Source organism: Pseudoliparis swirei, chromosome 19 (assembly GCF_029220125.1).
Source record: "Pseudoliparis swirei isolate HS2019 ecotype Mariana Trench chromosome 19, NWPU_hadal_v1, whole genome shotgun sequence".
NCBI classification, from domain to species: domain Eukaryota; kingdom Metazoa; phylum Chordata; class Actinopteri; order Perciformes; family Liparidae; genus Pseudoliparis; species Pseudoliparis swirei.
Window position 1 is genome coordinate 22,119,518 of NC_079406.1, and position 22,094 is coordinate 22,141,611.

The window sequence follows — 22,094 nt, forward strand, 5'->3', positions numbered from 1 at the left end:
GAGGAAGGTTACGAACCCAAACCAGAAACCCACCGGCAAACCTCCCCGTCGCCTCCTTCTCACCCTCCTGCTGTTATTCTCTCTTTCGGTCGCTCTAACTTTTGCTCTCGCTCGGCTGTCACTCTACCTCCGTCTCTCCCTCCTCTGTCTTTCCCTCCGACAGGCTCTGCTCGTCGACGTACCTTGCCATTTACACGAGCGCCGCTTCCCTAATTCGGAGAAAAACACGGCGCGGATGGGAACGGGAGCGGCGAAAAAAAATGCACGAGAAAGACGAGAAAAGTGGAAAAGAACAAAATAAATAAATAAAGAGCGGGAGGAAACTCCAGACACTGTAATTTAGATTGTGCTGATGGCAAAGTAAGGATATAAAGAACATGAGATTTATAATGTTAAGTTTGGAACACGTTCACCCTTTCCACTCTCGTACTGAGTTGCTGAAGAGCTCCAGGGATCCATATTGGACCGGCGATAAATAAGAGCTATCGAGAACAATTACGGGTTTTATAGAAGAGTAATCCAGGCGGCGGAGGGAATGAGACTGTCACTCACGACGAACAAGAGAAAGGATGGGAAATATCAAGGAAACTCCGTGAGAGTGTGTGATGGCGAATGCGCGATTGAATATGTTTGCATCCCTCGCTGTGTGTGTGTGTGTGTGTCCCTGATTTACGTCAACTGTGATCCCGGAAGCCACAGTTGACGTAGATGACGATTTTTCTTCCAGCCATAACGGTCCACTTTGCTGTGTTCAGCAATCCATCATGCTCATCACCACAATGTTCAAAACACACGATTAAATATGGGTTTCACAGTGTGTCTCCGACCGAGAAGATTTCATCTTTTTGTGGCTTTTCTGCCAACGCAAGAGATCGGGTTGAGAAAAGGGCCGCGGAAACTACAATTTATTGTCATAACCATAAACCACACATATCATCATAAAAAAAGGTCTTCCAATTGTTACTTTAGTGCGTTTCAAAATAAAAGTCTCAATTGTAAAAGAGTCGATTAAAAGCCTAAAGAGACGCTTTTTTCAACTTTTATTTTATTTGGAAATATTGTCACTGTCCAATGAGAACCATGTGTTAGAATATGCCCACTGTTCATCCTGTAAAGAAAAGCAGTGCACATTTAGAAAATTCTAGTTTTTCAGTATAAAATATGCACATTGTTAAATGGTGTCAGAGGTTCACAGAAAAACGTGTTAAAAAGTGACGATCAGTATGTACCCGTCAAATCTGGTCCACCAATACCTATTCCAGGGAACAGTGTATTTAGTCATGTTGTTGCAGAACAATGACTCTTGGGAACGTTCCGTACATACCTACCGATGGTGTAGAGGTGGACATCAACCCTACGAGACGTTTCCTCTGACATTTTAACATATTATGACACATGATGGAAGCTGATATTCCCTGTGAGGACGCAACCGAAACGTTTTCTGGCACACTTTTTGTTTTCGACCATAGGCATTGGATTTGTGATACTCCAAAGTTTTCTTTTCACTTTTGTGGGTCGAATTTTCTGTTTGATCTCGTTGGCCAAAACACAAAAAGACCATTCACAGAAGAATAGGAAAGTCAAAGTAGCTTCCAAGGCGCTCTGCCTCACGGAAACGTGATAAAAGAGAATGAGAGAGGTGAGAAGTGTAATGTCCCAGTGCTAGGATTCCATATCCTGACACCTCGCAACACACACACACACACACTGATATAGTATATCAATATGGTGCACGTATGCACACACACTCAGGAATACATGATAAAAAAGCTCAACAAGGCATAAGGAAATGACTTCAGACATAAGCAGTCAAAAGCAAGCATTCAAGAGAGGCCAACACACACACACACACACACACACACAGACATCGTCTACCTCTCACTTTACGTGAAGGCAGCCCAACATAAACAGCCAAAAGGTTTAGAAAGGTGTGTGAACCTTCAACCTAAGCTCTGAGGATAAGACAAGTAGAAACCCTGAGTGTAAAGACCGAGTGCAGAGCGAGAGGGTGGATGCACCGATGGGACGGAAACACTCAAATCTGGGAACGTGAGATGAAAAAGAGAGGAGGGGAAGTGGGAGGCTTCTCTGCATCAGTGTGACCTGCTCTTACACTCTCGATGTTCTGGGAAAACTCAATATTCCTGAATAACAATTCCTCACAGGTCCAAGCAAAACATTCACTCCGGGCACACTTTCACCTCTTAACACAGACACATAATCACACACACACACACACACACACCATTCCTTTTCACCTCTCCGCGGGAGCACAGAGCGGCACTGTGACACCTGGCGCGGGACTTGAACCCTCACGCTGGATAAAAGTTCCGACACTGCACCGCGGCGGTGTTTTCAAATGGATCACGTAACACATCAAAAGAAAGAGAGAAACGAGCGGAGAGAGAGAGAGAGCGAGTGATGGAGGGAGAGCCAGAGGGAGAGATGGGGAGATTTGAGGAAAGCGGAATGGAAAAACAAGAAACGGTGTACTCACAGGCGTCCTAGTTTGGGGTTGGACTGGAAGAGAAGCTCCGGGAGGAACTGGAGCTTGTTTCTGTTCAGGCGACTGTGGAGAGAAGGAGACGGAGAAAGAGAAAGGAAATAGCTCCTTTAAATGGTTTCACTTTGTAAAACTCACAGAGAAACTTCAGCATGAACAGAAAACGGTGAAAAAAGCGGGCGCTCATAAATCACTCCGATCCCGGGCTTTCGTGTTGACTGAACTATCACCGACCAGGCGACGGGATCACCTTGAAGGTCAGCGGGTTCACGGTTCAAAGGTCAACCTCATGGGAAAGTTTGTCTGGTTTCCTGTGATCATGACTTACAGGTTATCATGCTGTGTTGTGTGTGTGTGTGTGTGTGTGTGTGTGTGTGTGTGTGTGTCAGTTGCAGGTTATCGTCCTGTAAGCTCTCTAAAGCCAGTTATCACGATCATCCCCGCATGTGCTTTGACCTGGGAGTGAAAGGAGGAACAACTTTAGGTTCCTGGCATCTTCCAGTCATCTGCACTTCGTTGAAAAAACACGATTCTTACAGAGAGATGAAAACCATATATGCATCTAGGGGAGTCACGTGCAGACTGTGTTATCATGGAGCACAAATAGGCCTCATTAATCTTCATATTGAGACAGAAATGCACAAAATGCAGGAGCTTTGCCAAAGAATTCCTATTTAATTCCCACTCCTCGTCCTGCATTACTCCTCTAGCATTGGTCCAGACGCACAAGTCTGAGAGTTGTTTTCATTCTTCAATCTAAGCTTTCTAATAAGTAGCATCAGATGTTTGCAGCCAACTTAAACAGTCCCACATCTCGGGAAAAGATGCCTGCACATTTACAACAATAAAAACAACTAAAGGGACTTTTTAGATGCAAAGATTATGTATTTATGAGCAAGAAAAAGGAAAGCAACGAAAAAATTTAACATAACGCATCGGTCAGAGGATTTTCGACATCACTAAAGATCACGTGGTTCTTAAATAGGCTTAAAAGTAACGGCCAATCAGAGGAGCGTAGCGGTCCTGTGCATACACTCCTAACCATGAGAACTTATCTTTTTATGAACACAACAATAACTGAAAGCATCAGCCAGATGGGCTGGCTTTCATTATTTACCAGATGGATACATATTTAATGATTAGAAAAAAGAAGAAAAAAAGTTACAAACAATTCTTAATTAAGACCCTCTGGATGGAGTGGTCTGGAGTTTGATAGTTTTCGGTTCCAAGACACTTTTTTGGGACAATGTTTTCTTGTTTTGTAAGGGACTGTTTCTCAACAGCCGATGTGTTTGCACATGAAATACCATTCTGTGCTCCAGTAAGTGGAACACATGGCAATTATTTACAAAGGAATGAGAGGCTGAGGAAGATGGAGAGGGTGAGAGACTGGTGTTGACCAACAAGGTATACGTGTGAGTGATGGTGAAAGATGTGTCTGCTTGTATGTGTGCTTGACTGTGTGTGTGTGTGTGTGTGTGTGTGTGTGTGTGTGTGTGTGTGTGTGTGTGTGTGTGTGTGTGTGTGTGTGTGTGTGTGTGTGTGTGTGTGTGTGTGTGTGTGTGTGTGTGTGTGCAGGAGGAGGGTGGGCTTGGCTGCAGCAGAGATAGATGAGGACAGCGTGAGTAGAGGGAGTGAAAGTGTTATCAAGCTACCAAAGCATTTGGCTGATAGACGAGGCGTGGAGGGGAAGACGAGAAGAAAAGGAGGATGGGGGGTCGCGGGGGTCACAGAGTAGAATCTGTTCTGGAGAAGACACAGACACCCACCTTTTAACCCTGGTGATCATGATAATAAGACCCAAACTTTCACTTCTGTGTGCACCAAAGAGAAAGAGAGCTGCAGCCCAAAAGGAGCTACCCTCCATTGGAAATAATTGACCCTTGCTCTGGGAAAATAACTGCTGGTGCAAAAGTGTAAGCGCCCGATCGGCTACTGTTACAGTTATGAGTCATTTTGAGATGTTCAGTTATGGTTTTGAAGAGAATAATCCTTTGTGTGTTTTTAAATACTAATGACGAGTTTCTTCTGCTCGGGAACCGTTGAAACGTTACCAGGCCACAAATCCATGGGCACCGTACGTCTTTTAATTTGGAAAATTATTCCTATTGGTCATTATCACGGTAAAATCCAGCGGAAATGGTTTAGAGACTGAAGGGAAGTAATCTCACTGCGCCAGTTGATCTTCAGATCCAGAAATTTGACATATCTTTGTCAGGAAATCAAAATATTAACTCAAATGTCTTTAAAAAGCCCCTTCTTTCTGAAAAATATCAATTACAGATTACAGCCAGAATAGAAATGTGCTACGTTTCGCCTTTTCAGACCAACTCTGTGTTTTAATGACCACATGAGGTGGACTGACCAGACCCATGAGCAGGGATGGGTATCGTTTGGTTTGGTGTTATGGGGTAGGAGTGTTTTATTATGGAGGAGTGTGTGATGGGGGAGGAGTCTGTTATTAGGGAGGAGTGTGTGATTGGGGAGGGTCTGTTATTATGGATTAGTGTGTTATTGGGGAGGAGTTTGTGATGGGGGAGGAGTGTGTTATTGGGGAGGAGTGTGTTATTAGGGAGGAGTTTGTGATGGGGGAGGAGTCTGTTATTGGGGAGGAGTTTGTGATGGAGGAGGAGTGTGTTATTGGGGAGGAGTGTGTTATTAGGGAGGAGTTTGTGATGGGGGAGGAGTGTGTTATTGGGGAGGAGTGTGTTATTAGGGAGGAGTTTGTGATGGGGGAGGAGTGTTATTGGGGAGGGGTCTGTTATTAGGGAGGAGTTTGTGATGGGGGAGGAGTGTGTTATTAGGGAGGAGTTTGTGATGGGGGAGGAGTGTGTTATTGGGGAGGGTCTGTTATTAGGAGGAGTTTTGATGGGGAGGAGTGTGTTATTGGGGAGGGGTCTGTTATTAGGGAGGAGTTTGTGATGGGGAGGAGTGTGTTATTAGGGAGGAGTTTGTGATGGGGGAGGAGTGTGTTATTCGGGAAGAGTTTGTGATGGGGAGGAGTGTGTTATTAGGGAGGAGTTTGTGATGGGGGAGGAGTGTGTTATTGGGGAGGGGTCTGTTATTAGGGAGGAGTTTTTGATGGGGGAGGAGTGTGTTATTGGGGAGGAGTGTGTTATTAGGGAGGAGTTTGTGATGGGGGAGGAGTGTGTTATTGGGGAGAAGTGTGTTATTAGGGAGGAGTTTGTGATGGGGGAGGAGTGTGTTATTAGGGAGGAGTTTGTGATGTGGGAGGAGTGTGTTATTGGGGAGGGGTCTGTTATTAGGGCGGAGTTGTTGATGGGGGAGGAGTGTTATTGGGGAGGAGTGTGTTATTAGGCAGGAGTTTGTGATGGGGAGGAGTGTGTTATTAGGAGGAGTTTGTGATGTGGGAGGAGTGTGTTATTGGGGAGGGGTCTGTTATTAGGGAGGAGTTTTTGATGGGGGAGGAGTGTGTTATTGGGGAGGAGTGTGTTATTAGGGAGGAGTTTGTGATGGGGAGGAGTGTGTTATTAGGGAGGAGTTTGTGATGGGGGAGGAGTGTGTTATTCGGGAAGAGTTTGTGATGGGGGAGGAGTGTGTTATTAGGGAGGAGTTTGTGATGGGGGAGGAGTGTGTTATTCGGGAAGAGTTTGTGATGGGGGAGGAGTGTGTTATTAGGGAGGAGTTTGTGATGTGGGAGGAGTGTGTTATTAGGGAGGAGTTTGTGATGGGGGAGGAGTGTGTTATTAGGGAGGAGTTTGTGATGGGGGAGGAGTGTGTTATTAGGGAGGAGTTTGTGATGTGGGAGGAGTGTGTTATTGGGGAGGGGTCTGTTATTAGGGAGGAGTTTTTGATGGGGGAGGAGTGTGTTATTGGGGAGGAGTGTGTTATTAGGGAGGAGTTTGTGATGGGGGAGGAGTGTGTTATTAGGGAGGAGTTTGTGATGGGGGAGGAGTGTGTTATTGGGGAGGGGTCTGTTATTAGGGAGGAGTTTTTGATGGGGGAGGAGTGTGTTATTGGGGAGGAGTGTGTTATTAGGGAGGAGTTTGTGATGGGGGAGGAGTGTGTTATTAGGGAGGAGTTTGTTATGGGGGAGGAGTGTGTTATTAGGGAGGAGTTTGTGATGGGGAGGAGTGTTATTAGGGAGGAGTTTGTGATGGGGGAGGAGTGTGTTATTAGGGAGGAGTTTGTGATGGGGGAGGAGTGTGTTATTAGGGAGGAGTTTGTGATGGGGGAGGAGTGTGTTATTAGGGAGGAGTTTGTGATGTGGGAGGAGTGTGTTATTGGGGAGGAGTCTGTTATTGGGGAGGAGTGTGTTATTGGGAGGAGTGTGTTATTGGGGAGGAGTCTCCAATAACACACTCCTCCCTAATAACAGACTCCTCCCCAATAAAAAAAATTTTATTTGTTGGCCTACTTTTTTTAATGCAAAACTTGCAATCAACGGCACGGGCTCACACAGTCTCACACGGCGCATGCCTTCCTTTCAAATTTAAATGATAGGCTATCGTAACCTGCTGACAGGGCGGAGTCACTAGAGAAGTTCAAAATATTATTTTTTTCCTATTTCAATCGGCTCAGGCACCGAAAGGAAGCACCGAAATGTGCGTTGCGTTCCGGTCCGGTCGACACTATTCGTATAGGAACCGTATTGGCACCGGTTTTCGGTACCCAACCCTACCCATGAGTGTATAATTAATGTGTGGATGTGCATGGATGTACTCCCCCAAGGAGACGACGACTTAAGCTCCATGTTTTTCACATTGCGACGCCGTAAATCACACAGACTCAGCACCACGACCTCTCACCCCTAAACTTTCACCCCAACGGCCAGACCATCAGAGAGCCTGTGAACTCAGCGTTTTAAAAAGCCTTTCGTTCTCCCTGCAGAGAACAACATTAAATTCAGGACACTGATTATTATTACCGTTTAAGACGACTAACTTCAGTTTGTATTCCTTTGATGAGTCATCCGTACACTCCACTTACTTACTTATCGATAAGCAACTTTCCCTATGAACACCTTCAGGTTGCACTCCGCCTTGGATGCCATCTCCTGTGTGAGTTTTGACACTCAGCTAAGTTGCCTCCTACCCCCTCACCCCTGACCTCTGACCCTTCCCGACACACCGCATTAAAGAGCCATTTAAACATTAAAGCGGCCCGTTAGCTCACGCCTTGTTGTGTGATGAAGGGACGAGATACACATGTTGCTGCCACTCAACTGAATGAACGTCTTCCATCCATCTTGGCTCTTTTAAAATATAAACTCTCCTCTTCGTGGCAGACACGATCTTTAAATCTATTTAGCCTGCATGCCGTTTGTTTAGTATCACTTCAAGTTTCTATGATCGTGATACTGTGGAACCACAAAGTGGAAAGACAGTGCTACGACTCCCTGCTGTGCTTGGAGCTCAGAACCTGACATTATCATATCGGTGAGGGAATTCTCAGCTCCAAGCGACGTGAACTCAGCCCATTCCTACGTTTTAGAAATAATGCTCTTCAGATATGGTAGCTATAGATGCGTGTTACATAAGAACACCTTTAAAAAAACAAGAAATGTAAAGTTGTATTTTAGAAGTTAAGGTCTGGTAATGAGCAGTGTGCTCCTCTGGCATCAAGAGCACTGTTCTTGAGAGCTATCTGTCTGTCATCCCAACAGCACCGTCATAAACATGCAGGTGTGTGTGTGTGTGTGGGGGGGGGGGCGTTGTGTTGTGCACTGTGACACATTGATTCTGTTGACTCGAGCCTTGGTGTGAGCTGACGGACACACACACACACACACTGAACAAGGCAATATCTATGAGAGATTCTGAGGTTGTGTGTGAAGTGGATGGACTTGGGTATCATCCAGACTCTCTCTTTGTGTGACTTTCGGTGTATATGTGCGTGTGTGTGTGCGTGTGTGTGCGTGTGTGCGCGCTCTACGAAATTGACAGCAAGTCAAAAGGTGTGTGTATGTTTTGGGGAAACGGAAAATCGGCAGTACCAAGTCAAATATTTGCACGTGTGAAGTCGTGGTTGCCGGTTATAGATTTTTGGGATGTTTATTTTTGTGCTTTTTTGTAGCCCGGTGTTTTATGTTTTTACGTGCCTAAATTACCCTCAGTGTGCATCAGCTGTTTAGCTTCTTTTTTCTCTCTCTCTCTTCCGCAGAACCCTTAGCAGTATGTAGTTAGTGGTGTACTCACAGTCGCTCCAGCAGGCGCAGGTCTTGGAAGGCTCCTCTCTCGACAACACTGATCTGATTGTCCTCCAGATGACTACAGGGACATGAAGACACGGAGAAAAACAACGGCAGTTGAAGTTACTTGTACAATTCAACGAAAGCTTCCAAGAATAACAGTCAAGACAAGGGAGGGAAACTTTCAATGACGGTCCGTCAAATGACGTAATAAACGGGGACGAGTGTGCAGTCTATCCACATCTATCCGCGGCCAGCTTTCCAGCCTGACCCGGAGGGTCAAACACGAGATGAATCTCATTTTCTGGACAGCACAAAACACCAGCTGCTCGCCAGAAAGAAATAAGGAGATTTCAAACATTGAGAGAGACATTTGCACTTTAAAAAATTGCTTGTATAAACAGGGAATGAGTGCGCTCAACAAATTAATTTGGCACCGAGCGAGCGTTTGAAAAGTTTAAGACACGCAGCATTTCACAAATGTCCCAATCTAGTGAGCCAAAACAAACAATTAACGACCCATCCCTCTTCCACCCCGCACTCGATATCTTCTCCGTTTCGCGTCCGTCTTTCCAGTGCTGCTCCCACCGCGGTGTATATTACTCTTCTTCTTCTTTTCTCTCTCTCTCTTCCCTGCTCCGAGTGTGCTGTCAATGTCTTCAGAGAGATCTAAGGTCTTCCAGATGGGATGAGTAAAGGAGAGAGAGAGAACATCTCTGCAGCTATGCATGTTTATAACCTCTGTCTCGGGATGTTAAGAGTGACATCTCCTGAGAGACAGAGAGAGAGGGAGGGAGGGAGGGAGGGAGAGAGAGGTGGGGAAGAAGAGGCTGATGTGAGAGACATCGGGAGAGAAGAGGGAAGGAGAGAAAGGAGGATGCAGAAAGAGAGAGAAAATGATACAGAAAGAGAGAGAGAGAAAGGGATGCAGGAAGTTAGAGAAAGAGAGGAGAGGAAGAAGAGGCTGATGTGAGAGACCGAGGGATAGAAGAGGGAGGTAACAAGAAGGAAGGAGAGAAAGGAGGATGCAGAGAGAGAGAGAAAAGGATACAGAAAGAGAGAGAGAAAGGGATGCAGGAAGTTAGAGAAATAGAAAGAGAGAGAGAGAGGAGAGGAAGAAGAGGCTGATGTGAGAGACCGAGGGATAGAAGAGGGAGGAAACAAGAAGGAAGGAGAGAAAGGAGGATGCAGAGAGAGAGAGAGAAAAGGATACAGAAAGAGAGAGAGAGAAAGGGTTGCAAGAAGTTAGAGAAATAGAAAGAGAGAGAGGAGAAGAAGAAGAGGCTGATGTGAGAGACCGAGGGATAGAAGAGGGAAGAAACAAGAAGGAAGGAGAGAGAAAAGGATGCAGAAAGTTAGAGAAATAGAAAGAGAGATAGAGAAAGGAGGATGCAGAAAGAAGGAGAGAGAGACTCAGAATGAAAGAGATGAAGTGAGAGCGATATTAAAGGAGGACTTATGAAGCTGTATCAAAAGAGACCATATCTGGCCGGCCATGTGGACCTGAATTGTTTTGGCGTGACCCTTCTTTTAAATATTATTTCAAAGAAAATGTTTAGACAGATATGCAGCTATATTACAACCATTAATCAGCAGTCTGTCATACCGGCTCTTTCCACACACACACGCACACACACACCGACACACTCACTCACACACACCGACTCAGTCACTCAAACATGCATTTATGGAAATGCACATGGAGAAAATGCTTTACAATGTGTGCATGCGTGCATCATTGGGGTGGGGTATGTGGGTATAGGGGGAGTTCTGGGTTTAAATTATTTAAAACATCAATCATGCAACCATAATGCGTGTTCTCCACATCATATATTTATTTATTTTAAATCACGAAATAGTAAGTGATAAATGGTGCGGCGCGCTCAAACCAGTTCACACACAGAAGCTCTGCGACATACGCTACAGAAAAATACCGAGAGCAGCAGAGTAAAGTGGAAACTCTGAGCTAACGAAGGCAACCGCACACAAAAACACATGTTGTATAGAAGATGCATACACACACCTCGTGTCAAGTGTGCATGTAACCACAAAGGGTACACATGGGTACCGCGTAAAGCGCTGGTATTAAGCACACGCAACAGTTTTAATCTGACACGGTTATTCTGGTCTCGCTACATTTCCTCGATCCTGATATTTAAAAAAAGCCGATCTCGTAAACTCGGGGTTGTGAGCTGAATCGAGACGTAACTGAGTACCTAGGAGAGATCATTTGTCCAAATGAGGGATCGACCGCATGCTGATTTATTGAAAGACGTTTGTAAAGACAGCGGACGTAAAGCCAAACACATGGTGCGTGGAGTCGATGAGGTATTGTTTTTATATCGGTCTGTCTGTAGCATTCGTCATCCAGACGGAGGAAGAGGGAGGAAGGGGAGAAAACATGTGTTGGTTTCATGTGCGTGGGGCCGGTGTGTCTAATAACACTTTCGTTCAACCGTATTAGAGCGTCTTAGCTACCATTAAAAAGCGCGCGATGATGTCACGCTCCCTCGTGGCGAAGAGCGCTTGGCGTAGGAAGGAAATAAGGAAATACTTGAGGGGATATTAACTTCACTTGCTGTTTACGCACAACGGGTGAAACCACATTCACGTCAGACGCGGCCAAATGTTCAATATCGAGCTCAAGATTTCACCTACCTCTAAATTTGTTTGGAATTACTCAATTTCGCCACGGTCTGGAAGAACTCTCGCCGAGCGGAGGCTGCCAACGATATTACGCTAAGTGTTGCGCACGCCGCACGGAGGCCGAGGCAAGCTGCGCCTGTGATTACGGTCCGACCGCTCGGATTAAAGAGCACCCAGACTGCCGGGTTGGTTTACGCCTTTTTAAAAGGCGTAAGCCGTTACAGCAGAGAGTCGGATTGGAGGGTTTTATTGAAGATACTAAATGTTAAGATTTTAAGTAGCACCAAACAAGTCCACTTGATTTTACTGCGTCTTTTATTTTCCTAGAATTCTGAGGTTGTCGAGGTGCGAATGTACAACGAGATCATCTAGCAGCAGAACTTTCACCTGATATACTGAAGTGTAGTTTGGGAGATTATTTGTAATGGAAGTCAAGTATTTGCACAGGACTAATTATCAATAATGACTTGCTTGTGTATACATAAGCACGGACATTGAGAAATACTTTGTCCGCAGCTGTTATCCTTTCCCTGGGAAAAATACTAGAAGTGTGTAACGACATGCAAACGTTTCCCATGGGATGCATGTAAGTGACCAGGAATCCCAGAACTCGGCATGAAGCGAGTGTGTGTGTGTGTGGGGTGTGTGTGTGAGTGTGTGAGAGAGGGAGAAAGGGAGATATAGAGGTCTGGTAAGTAACAGTAATACCTTCAGATAAGGGGAAAGGCTACTGAGTGTGATCACATAGGCTTTTCTTCATCCCTTGATATCATATGCAACAATGTGTGTGAGTGTGTGTGTGTGTGTGTGTGTACTTTCTCAGACTATCTTCCCTTTCCCAAGCCATCTCCTTTCCATTTCTTTAAGGAGATTTACAGAAGGGAAATGTCACAGCAGTTTATCACCAGCCACATGAAACAAGCTGCTGGCACACACACACACGCACACACACAGACACACACACACACACACACACACACACACACACAGCCTCTTTCCAATGGTCCGTCTCAAGTGCACAGGATATACACACAAAAAGGACTCTCTTCCTCTATTTTTCTCAAACACACACACACAGAAGAAAACCTGAAAAGTAAAAAAAAAATCATCATAGTCCTCACAAGTATGGATAGAGTTAAACAAATGCAAACACACACACGCATAAACTTATTTCCACTCCTCAGCGTAGCTTGTGCTCCGAGTGTATTTATATCTCCCGGTCTGGTTAAACAGAGTGAGGAGGGAAGCTGCATGCAGCAAACAGTGATTATAGTTATTATAGACACAAAAACACACACACACACAGAGACACACACACACACACGCACACACGCACAGACACATATTTGAGCCCCTTGAGGCTGAAGAGTGAGAGCGCCCTTGAAGTCAATTAGGACAGCGGAGAGGAGACGAGGAGACGAGGAGTCACACTCCTGTGGCATCCAGACGTTTAAATATGACGAGTCGGATCATCGGCGAGGTCATCGGGTTTATTTTCCGGGTGCATCAAGGATACTTGAGAAAAAAGATGTCCATTTGAGATGTTTACTGACAGCTGCACGTTAAGTCCGTCGTCGATAAATTGCCTTTGGAAGTGGTTTCGCTGTGCAACAGCCCAGTCGCCGGGCAGACTCAGCGGTTTGATTCTCTTTTTGAGGTCACAACGACAACAACAACAAACTTTTCTGAACAGAAAGTAGATCACAATGGTTGGAATGCCCAGTTATGACACATGAAGTTAGTTCAGCTCTTTGTGGCCAGTATGCAGAAGAGAAACAAGAAGCAAAACTTTCAACATGCATTGTGGAAATATAAAAGTATTAATGTCATTTCTTTTGTTCTTTTGTTGCATTTCTTTGTCATTTTTTGTGGTGTAATAGTATGTGCACAACTTTATATAAATCCCCTATGTGCATCTATAAAGAACGCCAAATGTCTGCTGCTGATTTCTTATTTCCAAAGGCGTTCTGGTATCTCTGGATTGCACAAATTAAAATATGCAGCATTCCCGAACTATTGTTCAGACATGGGAGGGAATTCTGACTTCTCTCACCGTCTCATATGAAACATGACTCACACTTTCTTCCAAACAATTCCAATAATGCAACATTTGTTCCAGCAGTTTCGATGTCTGCATACCATCATATCTGCACCAGTTTTAACATATTGTTGCTTGTTCGACAAATGGGCGTCTGCATTGAAAATGCGGAAGGTTATGTTTTGATCGCCGTGTATTTATTTATTTATTTATTTGTATGCGTGTTACTCGCATAACTAAAAAAGTATTAAACCGAATCGCATGAAATTTGGTGGGATGATTGGTTATTATCCGGGGACCATTTGATTAGATTTTGGGATCGATCGGGTCAAAGGTCAAAGTCATGAAAAGGTCAAAATCTTCTTTTTACCAAAATCAATTTCTATCCAATTGGCATGCAACTAATGCCAAAATGTTCATAATCCAATGCCCAATCTTGTGATATGCGAAGGTATGCGCTCTACCGAGTGCCCGTTCTAGTTACTATATTATTTAACCTCATAAATATGCAGTAATTAGGCAATTCAACCCCTTGGATAAGACACGTGCATTCTCCGCTGCTCTGAAATCCCTAATTAGGCTGGGAAACTTTATTTTATAGAGTCGTGTTCCCCCTATAGCCATATAGAGGCCTATTAGGTAAATATAGCACTTGCTTAATTGCTCCAGCATGGCAGTTTCTCTTTTCTGTTAATGGGATTCCTTGTAAAGAAACAAATGCAGAGTCACAATGAGGAAAAAGAAAGAGTCCATAATATACCTGCGGGATACCCGGAAGAATACACATAAAAAAACGTCATATTTAAATGACTAAATGGGTCGTTTGATAGCATCTCATAGGAGCATTTTCTGTGTGTTGAGGTGTGTCATATGCTGACGTGTGACTGAGGGGAGAAGCGTCCTCTACATGGTTAAAAGAAAGCACCACTCGCTGTTGGCGATGAGATGCAACGTCACACGCTTTGTATGCCCCGACATCTCCTCGTCACGCCATGGGGGATGAAAGACTCGAGCGTCAAGCTCTTTGAAGCCTTCAAATATTGAGTAAAAGCACGTTCTCTCAGTGCAACGGTTATTTGATCAAAGATTACCGACATGTCTTTAATCCCACAGCAGCCCGACACGTTCAGTGTTGTGAAGCACCTCGTTAAAAGTTAAAAGTCAAAAGTTAAAAGTGAGCTCATGTTCACGCGAAAACAAAATCAAACCAAGAGATTTTCTCCGGAGTCGCGATTTCAGAGAATTTGTCACATTGGCAAATGTCCTTGTTCTCGGGATGTTCTCCAACTCCCTCAGACAAACAAACAAAGAGAAGTTGAGGAGACAACATTTGTTTTGCACGAGGCCTGTATTCACTGGACGTGAACCCAGTAACAAATAAACATTACGGAACCAAAAAGAAAGAGCGAAACGCTGAATGTAATTTGAAACAACCTGGCGCCACAACAGTCGGTTCAGCAGCAGTGAACAGGAACAAAGACGGAGACAGACTTACAGGATCCTGAGGTTCTTGAGGCCAGAGAAGTCCACTTTGGTGACTCTGGTGATGTTGTTTCTGTTCAGATCCCTGCAGAGAGACAAACGCAGGTCACAAATATGATCGGTAATGACATTGAGTTTCATAAACAGTCTGAACTTAATACGGCACGACGTATCCTCAAAGCATGTCGGATTTTTATAATGAAGAGCAAATGAACGTCAGTGAGGAACGACGGAGTGTGTGTGTGCGTTGGTGTGTCTCTGTGAATGTGTCCGTGGGACAGAGCGTGAGAACGGCCCACACACACACACACACACACACAAACACACAAATAAACACAAACCAAAGCACACAAACACTCCTACCGGACCGGCACCAGGAGACTTCCGCGCACACACTCACACTTCTCCACACACACTTAGCGCTGCCGCCGCTCTGACTTCTTTCGACGTTTTCCAGCGAAGAAGAAGAAAAAGAAAAAAAAAGAGAAAAAGAAGTGGGATGAAATTATTTTCTCTTTCCATCATCAGAGTTTAAAAGCTTATCGTGTTTCCTGGCTGTCATTCAATCTGTTTTAACTACGGGTGCACAATGTATGCACACTGCAATGTGAACTGACTGCCTGAGTGTGTGTGTGTAGACTGGTTCCATTTATACGGGTTTGCTGTTTATTGAAACGCTGTCGTACTGGAGGAATTAGGGCAAGGGAAGAAAAAAACACACACGCGAGTGCAGACAAACAACACACACAATTTTCTTTCCAATTTCACAAACACACACACACACACATGCACACGACTCTCTTTCCCTCGCTTTGTAAGCTTTACTCGCTCACAGACGCACACACTCACACGTACACATAAACAGAGTCTGGTTTTGCCATGTGTGTTTTTCATAATACACCAAAACATTTATAAATCTGATTTAAGACCATATTAGGTTTCAAAAGGCTTCTCCAAGCTGCCATGGCAAGGACCACTAATAAGAGCCATACCCCCGGCCTGACACGGGGAGGAGGGCTCCTGTGGTCCGGGTCAAAGCCAACGCTTAAAATGGGGTCCAGGAGTCCAGCTGGGGTCCTTGAAAGGTCTTGGGGGCCATGAAAAGTTCCAACTTGCTATGGGAGGACACGTGAAATGACTGCTGAGCAGAGATCCCCAGCCACTGCAGCGCAGACCATTATAAATAATATGCAACATCAGAGACGTTCGCTGAATGAGCTCCCAGTCAAGAATTGAGGATTCTTGGGATGAGAGAAGTTTTCAGCCCAAACTGCCCAGTGAAACATTGATAGACGGACAGACGTGTGTTTCTGACTAGCTGGTGATCAGAGTGGAGACAGATACGTCCTGCACGGGTTGGTGGAGACTGAAAAGAGCTGAAAGGACTTTAAATAGACTTATTTTTGCAATCGTGCCACATTTTTGTTATCATTGCCCCATGTTTTCTATTTGTGTAAATAACTTCTCGCTAACATGTTACAGAGTCGTTCTCCCATTTGTTGTGCTGCTGTGGAGAGAGAGGAAGGGGGAGAGTGTGAAAGAGGAATCCGCCACCGACGAGTCAGACTACCTGTCAGGGCCGAAGTTTTGTAAAAGTAGTTTTGCAATGTGTCAATAAACTGACCAAAATGATGTTGTCGTTATTGTAATGTTGCATTCTTTGTAATCATAGACGAATCCTCATCATCATCAAGTGTTCTAAGCATTTGGAAGTAGAGGACACTCATGATGATTCTGAGCCTCGTCCGTCCTGCCAGCCCTCTGGACAGAGAGACACTTCCCCAACTCCATGCTGCTGGACCTTGTCACAGGCCCTCAGTGTGTGTGAGTGTGTGTGTGTGTGGTTGCCAGTTCCTTGGAAAGCCAAGCAGCTTGATTAGCCTTTGTGGACGTGGTGAAAAAATTCAATACAGCATTGATTTGTCATTTTCAACTCGAGGGACGAGCTGCTTCCACGATGAAAGAAACTGTCTGTTTCACCTCTGAGTGACTGTGGGGCAGCGTCCGATCCCAATGCTTCTGTTCCACATCTAATAATGATAATAATACATACAATTTCTATAGCGCTTTTCATAGTACTCAAAGACGCTTTACATCTATCAAAGTTCTCCTCCCTGTTTTACCCCTCTGCCATCTGTCTTCATCATTTCACTTTCTTTCACTTTGTTTCTTTCTTCCCTTCCCCATAGTCAACGCTGTTTAATGGTACCCGGTCAGTCCTCCACAGTCAGCGTTACCCTCCACTTTTTATTTGTCTCTCTAATCTCCCCCGTTTATAATATCTCCCCCTCTTTAAATCTCTCATGTCTTATCTTTCACAGTCGACTAAACACTTTTTCTTTGCCTCCCTCCTGCCTCCCCCGTATCTCTCCTCTTTTATCTCAATCTCTCCCTCTTTTACAGTCGGCTACATTTTCCCACTCGTTTTTTTGTTGTTTACCTCCGCCTTTTGCCCTAATCTCTCCATCCTTATCTCCATCTTTCCCCTGGTCACAGTGGAAACGTGTGCTCTCACCAGGGGAACCACTCTGGGCTCAAACAAAGAGGGGATCGAGGTCCAGGTGGATATTACAACACTTTGCTGTTGCCATTGTGCCGATGTAAAAGGTTGTGGATCGGTATTATTTCTGAAAACCGGGTGGGCTCACCTATCTATTCGTCATTAATGGTTATGCAAAAACAATGAAGAGTGAGCAGTTACCATCGATCCGTGGAGTTTCAGAATTCTGACGGGTGAACTAATTCTCCCTACTTAGCACACACACAAACACACAAGAGTAATTAAAGAAATATTAAAATCCCGAGTGGTTGGAGTTGGCGGTGGAGGCAGATTAATCAGGTTATCATGGCTGACCTTAACACCTGCTTGATTATGTTTGGATGCGTAGCCACAAGCCTGGTGAGCGAACCCACGATGGCGACGTGGAAATCAAGCACCCGACGGCAATCGGCAGTAATGAAAGAGCAGTGTAGGCGCTGTGCTTGAATAAACCTTAACATAGGAGTTAGTACATCCAGTGTTGTGCTTAGAGTTATGCATTTCTGTAATCTCATAAATCAAGGTCTTTGTTTCACAGAGGAATTCAGGAAAAGTTGTTCGAAAAGAGCCGAGACACAGCGGGCCGCCGCTATGCTTCAAAACAACGTCATTCTGCTGTCGACTACATTTTTGCTCTCAGCCAATAAAAATGGCGACGTAGGATCCGAATGACTTCGAGCTAGTGAGGCGGCCATTTTTATGCACCTGGTCCGCTGAAGTATGGAAGTCCACCCCCGCCCGGCAGTAAAGCCGAGCTTTAGATTTAACTGACCAGCTGGCAGTCAGACAACTAACAAGAGGCTTTAGCACAAAAGCTTGAACCGCTGTTTATTTCCATTACAGGCAGAGGTGTGTGTGTGTGTGTGTGTGTGTGTGTGTGTGTGTGTGTGTGTGTGTGTGTGTGTGTGTGTGTGTGTGTGTGTGTGTGTGTGTGTGTGTGTGTGTGTGTGTGTGTGTGTGTGTGTGTGTGTGTGTGTGTGTGTGTGTGTGTGTGTGTGTGTGTGTTTACGACAATGTGATAATACCAGAATACAAACAGCATGTGTTCTGAAAATTAATGTTCCATACAGCCCAGGCACAAAAGGCAGCTCCCCAGCACATCTCACCCCAGACCAGTGAAACCAGTGAACCTTACAGTCTGGCTCCTTTGGGCCATGATACTGGTTGACTGTAGACACACACACACACACACACACACACACACGTCTGGTGTGTGGAGGCCTGATTCACTTACGGCACAGCTTTATTAGTGGCTTCACCCCAGAGACTGAGAAACAACTATGAGAAAGGAATCTTAAGCGGATGACAGATCACGTGACGAAGACTCCCCAGAGTGGGATGAAGAGTTGGACTGACCTGCCTCCGAGGTAAACCATGAAATATGAAGTGAAGACGCGAGTTGAAATGTGTCAAACGTCTGGTTTTTGTCCGGTCCGCTGTGCTCTGCCGATTCCAATCCGTCGTGTTTTCTGTTTTCTTGACCTTTGACCTCTTGCTCTCTCTCTCTCTGGGACCACGGCGAGGAGTCACCATGAACTGCTGCGAACATTTCCCTCTCGGCGCTCCGTCTCCGTCGAACCGTCTCCGACAGCGGCACGTTTCCTCGTTTCCACTTTGTCTCTCACTCTCTCGGCCCTTATCTCTCCATCACTCCATCCTTTCCCTTTCATCCTTTGTTGTTTCTGCGTCCGACGCTTGGTTTCCGAATGCGCTCGCTTCCTGTCGCTAATCTCCTGTTATTTTCCACGAGGCTCTCGCACCGATTCACTTTCTCATTCCTCCTTTCTTGTTCTATTTCCTTCTTCCTCTCTTGAAGATAGGTATGCTCAATTTCTCTCCAGAAATCTAAACAGTTACGCGAAAAAGGAACGCTAATTGCCTTCTTCCTTTTCCTCTGATCTCTCCAGTGTGCATGCCACCAGCAGCAGAGGGCAGGCGTCAAGCTGCTTCGAGATTACCCGTCATTGCAGCTGCAATCCATCGACTTGAAACGCCGCGATATGACATTTGACAACACCTGCCTAGACTTTTTTGATGTAATCACTAATTGTAACCTCGCTTCATTGAAGGAGAATAAAGGTCAGACGCCAAACCAGTCAGAGCGTCACAAAAACATCACATGCAGCAATAAAGAAAACGATAATGGCTCAAATTAAATCAAATTAAACTAACTGTTCTGCACTCACTTTGCATGTAGGTGCAAATCAAGCAAGCTAAACCGATTCCAATAAAGGTTAAAGACGAGGCATTGGCTTTTGGAGTTTTCCCCGGAAGCAATTGTGAAATTGCGCAACAAAGTCAGGGATTGAGGCTACAAACTCGGAAGAGATGAGATACCATCAACAAGAGCGAGACCAAAAGTAATGTCAACATTGAACCTGTGCACCAATAAGGACACTAGGTTCACAAAAGTGTAGACTACTTTAATTAATTGCATGGTCTGCTAGGAAGGAAACAAAGTGAAAGATTAATTTCCCATAAGAGTATAATTATAAACACAGTCCGCCCAACAGTAACAGACAGTTGTTCACGATGTTGTGAGAGCTTCAGACTGCTCACAGAATCACAAGAGGAGGAGCTCCTACAGAGAATGATTCAACAGAGGCATTTGGGGAGCTGACAGTGAGTGTGTTACAGATAATTGTTTACCATGCTGTTTATTGAAAGGTTTAGTTAAGCTAAGCTTTAACTTAGTTTACATGTTCATTGACTAGCCTACGTTCTCTACCTTATGATCTAGCAATATTGTGCATTATATATATATAGATATACAGATATAAATAATGCAAAATAGTGCCTATATTGACAATAAATAAAAGAAAATGTATATACAGTATATATATATATTTATTATAATATATATATATCCATTATAATATATATATATATATAATAATATATATATTATAATATATATATATATATATATTATAATATATATATATATATGTATCGATAGGAAAGTTTTTTCTTTTATCCATTTTAACTTACCCGTACACTCTCATTTTAGAGTAAAACTTATAAAATAAAATAAATAATCCATTCTAAATGAATAGAGTTAACATGTTTCAGTATGAGACTTATGAAAAACGTGTGTATTTGAGAAGGAGCAGACTGGGTCAAGTAGAACAAGTTCTCTATTATAAAAACAACAAAATTAGAAAAGTAAAAGACGTAACCGTGGAAAGCATTCAGTCCTTGTCTCCGTTTGCAAACCGTGTATCGTCGACAGGAGTTTACCGGAATCTACAAGTTTGGGAACATTTGGCGGTTATGTGGAAAATGTGGTCTCCCGTGTGACCGTTTACTGCCGTTATGACTCTCTGTCACAGTGACACTAAGGGGAGGTGAACTCTCTGGGATGCACGGCAATCACCACTTGGAGGTTTTGGGCATTCACATCACACACAACACACACCGCTGAAGGCTTCTGAACAACCGATTCAGACACACTCATTCAAGACCTACCTTTGAGGACACCATGACCTTATACGAACACACACACACACACGGCAGGTCAATTAAAGGCTCACATCAGCATTACGTTGACTCAGTATCCATTAACATTAAGTTTTCCATCCGAACATGAATACATAATACTTTCTCAAACTCGCCCGTGGCACTGCCTTTAAAACCGTCACAGCCTTCACTTCAACCCCTCCGCTGTGTGGTTGTACACACGATGAATAATAACATCCAACTCAACATTGCCAGTAAGTATATGATTTTAAATTAAAAAGCGACCGAATGACTCAAACCTGGCAGCCGACCACAAGTCATCGTAGCAACGTCACAGGCGGCCATCAAATTCAGCCACAGTGGAAATCACACAGCACAAGCAAAGTATCAGCTCACGCCGCTGTGCAGAAGACAAAGGTTTGCGTGATGCGTCCACGCTGATCCCACTGTTGGGCATTGTTTCTCGTGTAGGCAATGCAAGCTTCTCGGACACATTCTGACACTTGACATTTGAAGAAAAAAAAATTCCGGCCAGAGTTCCTCACCGCATATTTGTCACAATTGTTTTTTCTTTTCTTTTCTGTTTGTATAAATAGGCTACTTTGCTCATTCTTGACATTTGCCAGGTCTAGAATGATGACGGAGAAAGTAAACAAAATGTGGCTGAATTTCTTTCCTCTAAAGAAGAGAGAGAGAGAGCGAGAGAGAGAGAGAGGAAGATCAGCTGACATACTAATGATAATGGAGCCATTACTCAGTTAAAAACTTTCCCTTCAGCAGACTGAAGGAGACTCATTTCATTCCATAAAGGGGAATCCAGTCGGAATGATGCGCAACACAACTCCCTCCGTCCCGTCTGCACTCCTCCATCACCCCTCCATCACCCCTCCATCACTCCTCCATCACTCCTCCTGTCCGTCTCCGTCCTTTTTAATTACTCGCTGATAATCGGGGTTGCATCGAGTATTGCGTCTCCCTTCTGTGTCTCCCCTTTTTCATGCCATCCTCCAGTGCTTTGTATTGCTGTCTATCACAATTAGCTTCTCTCCCTCTCCCAGTCTTGATGCCTTGTCATCGAAAAGAAAAGAAAAAGGTTTGGTGTCACTGTTGACCACGCAGACTTGACCGCATCAGGGAGTCGCCTGCGAGCGTCCTTTTCTTTGGAGTCACGAGCCCAGAGGGGTATAAACCCCGCGCTGTATTTGGTTTGCTCTCTTTCTCTGCCGGAGTTTATTGGGCTGCATTGCTTTTGTCTAGATTTACTACTGTTGTAATG

General features: G+C 44.5%; 1 protein-coding gene across 1 annotated transcript in view; it reads right to left on the reverse strand.

The window, feature by feature from the left end:
* slit3 (slit homolog 3 (Drosophila)) overlaps positions 1-22,094 on the reverse strand; it is a 226,894-nt gene that overhangs the window by 197,128 nt on the left and 7,672 nt on the right. Inside the window, exons 2-4 of the mRNA XM_056438887.1 lie at positions 14,834-14,905; positions 8,662-8,733; positions 2,498-2,569 (exon numbers count right to left, since the gene is read on the reverse strand). Coding sequence (XP_056294862.1) covers positions 2,498-2,569; positions 8,662-8,733; positions 14,834-14,905 — 216 coding nt within the window. The remainder of the gene's footprint in view (positions 1-2,497; positions 2,570-8,661; positions 8,734-14,833; positions 14,906-22,094) is intronic.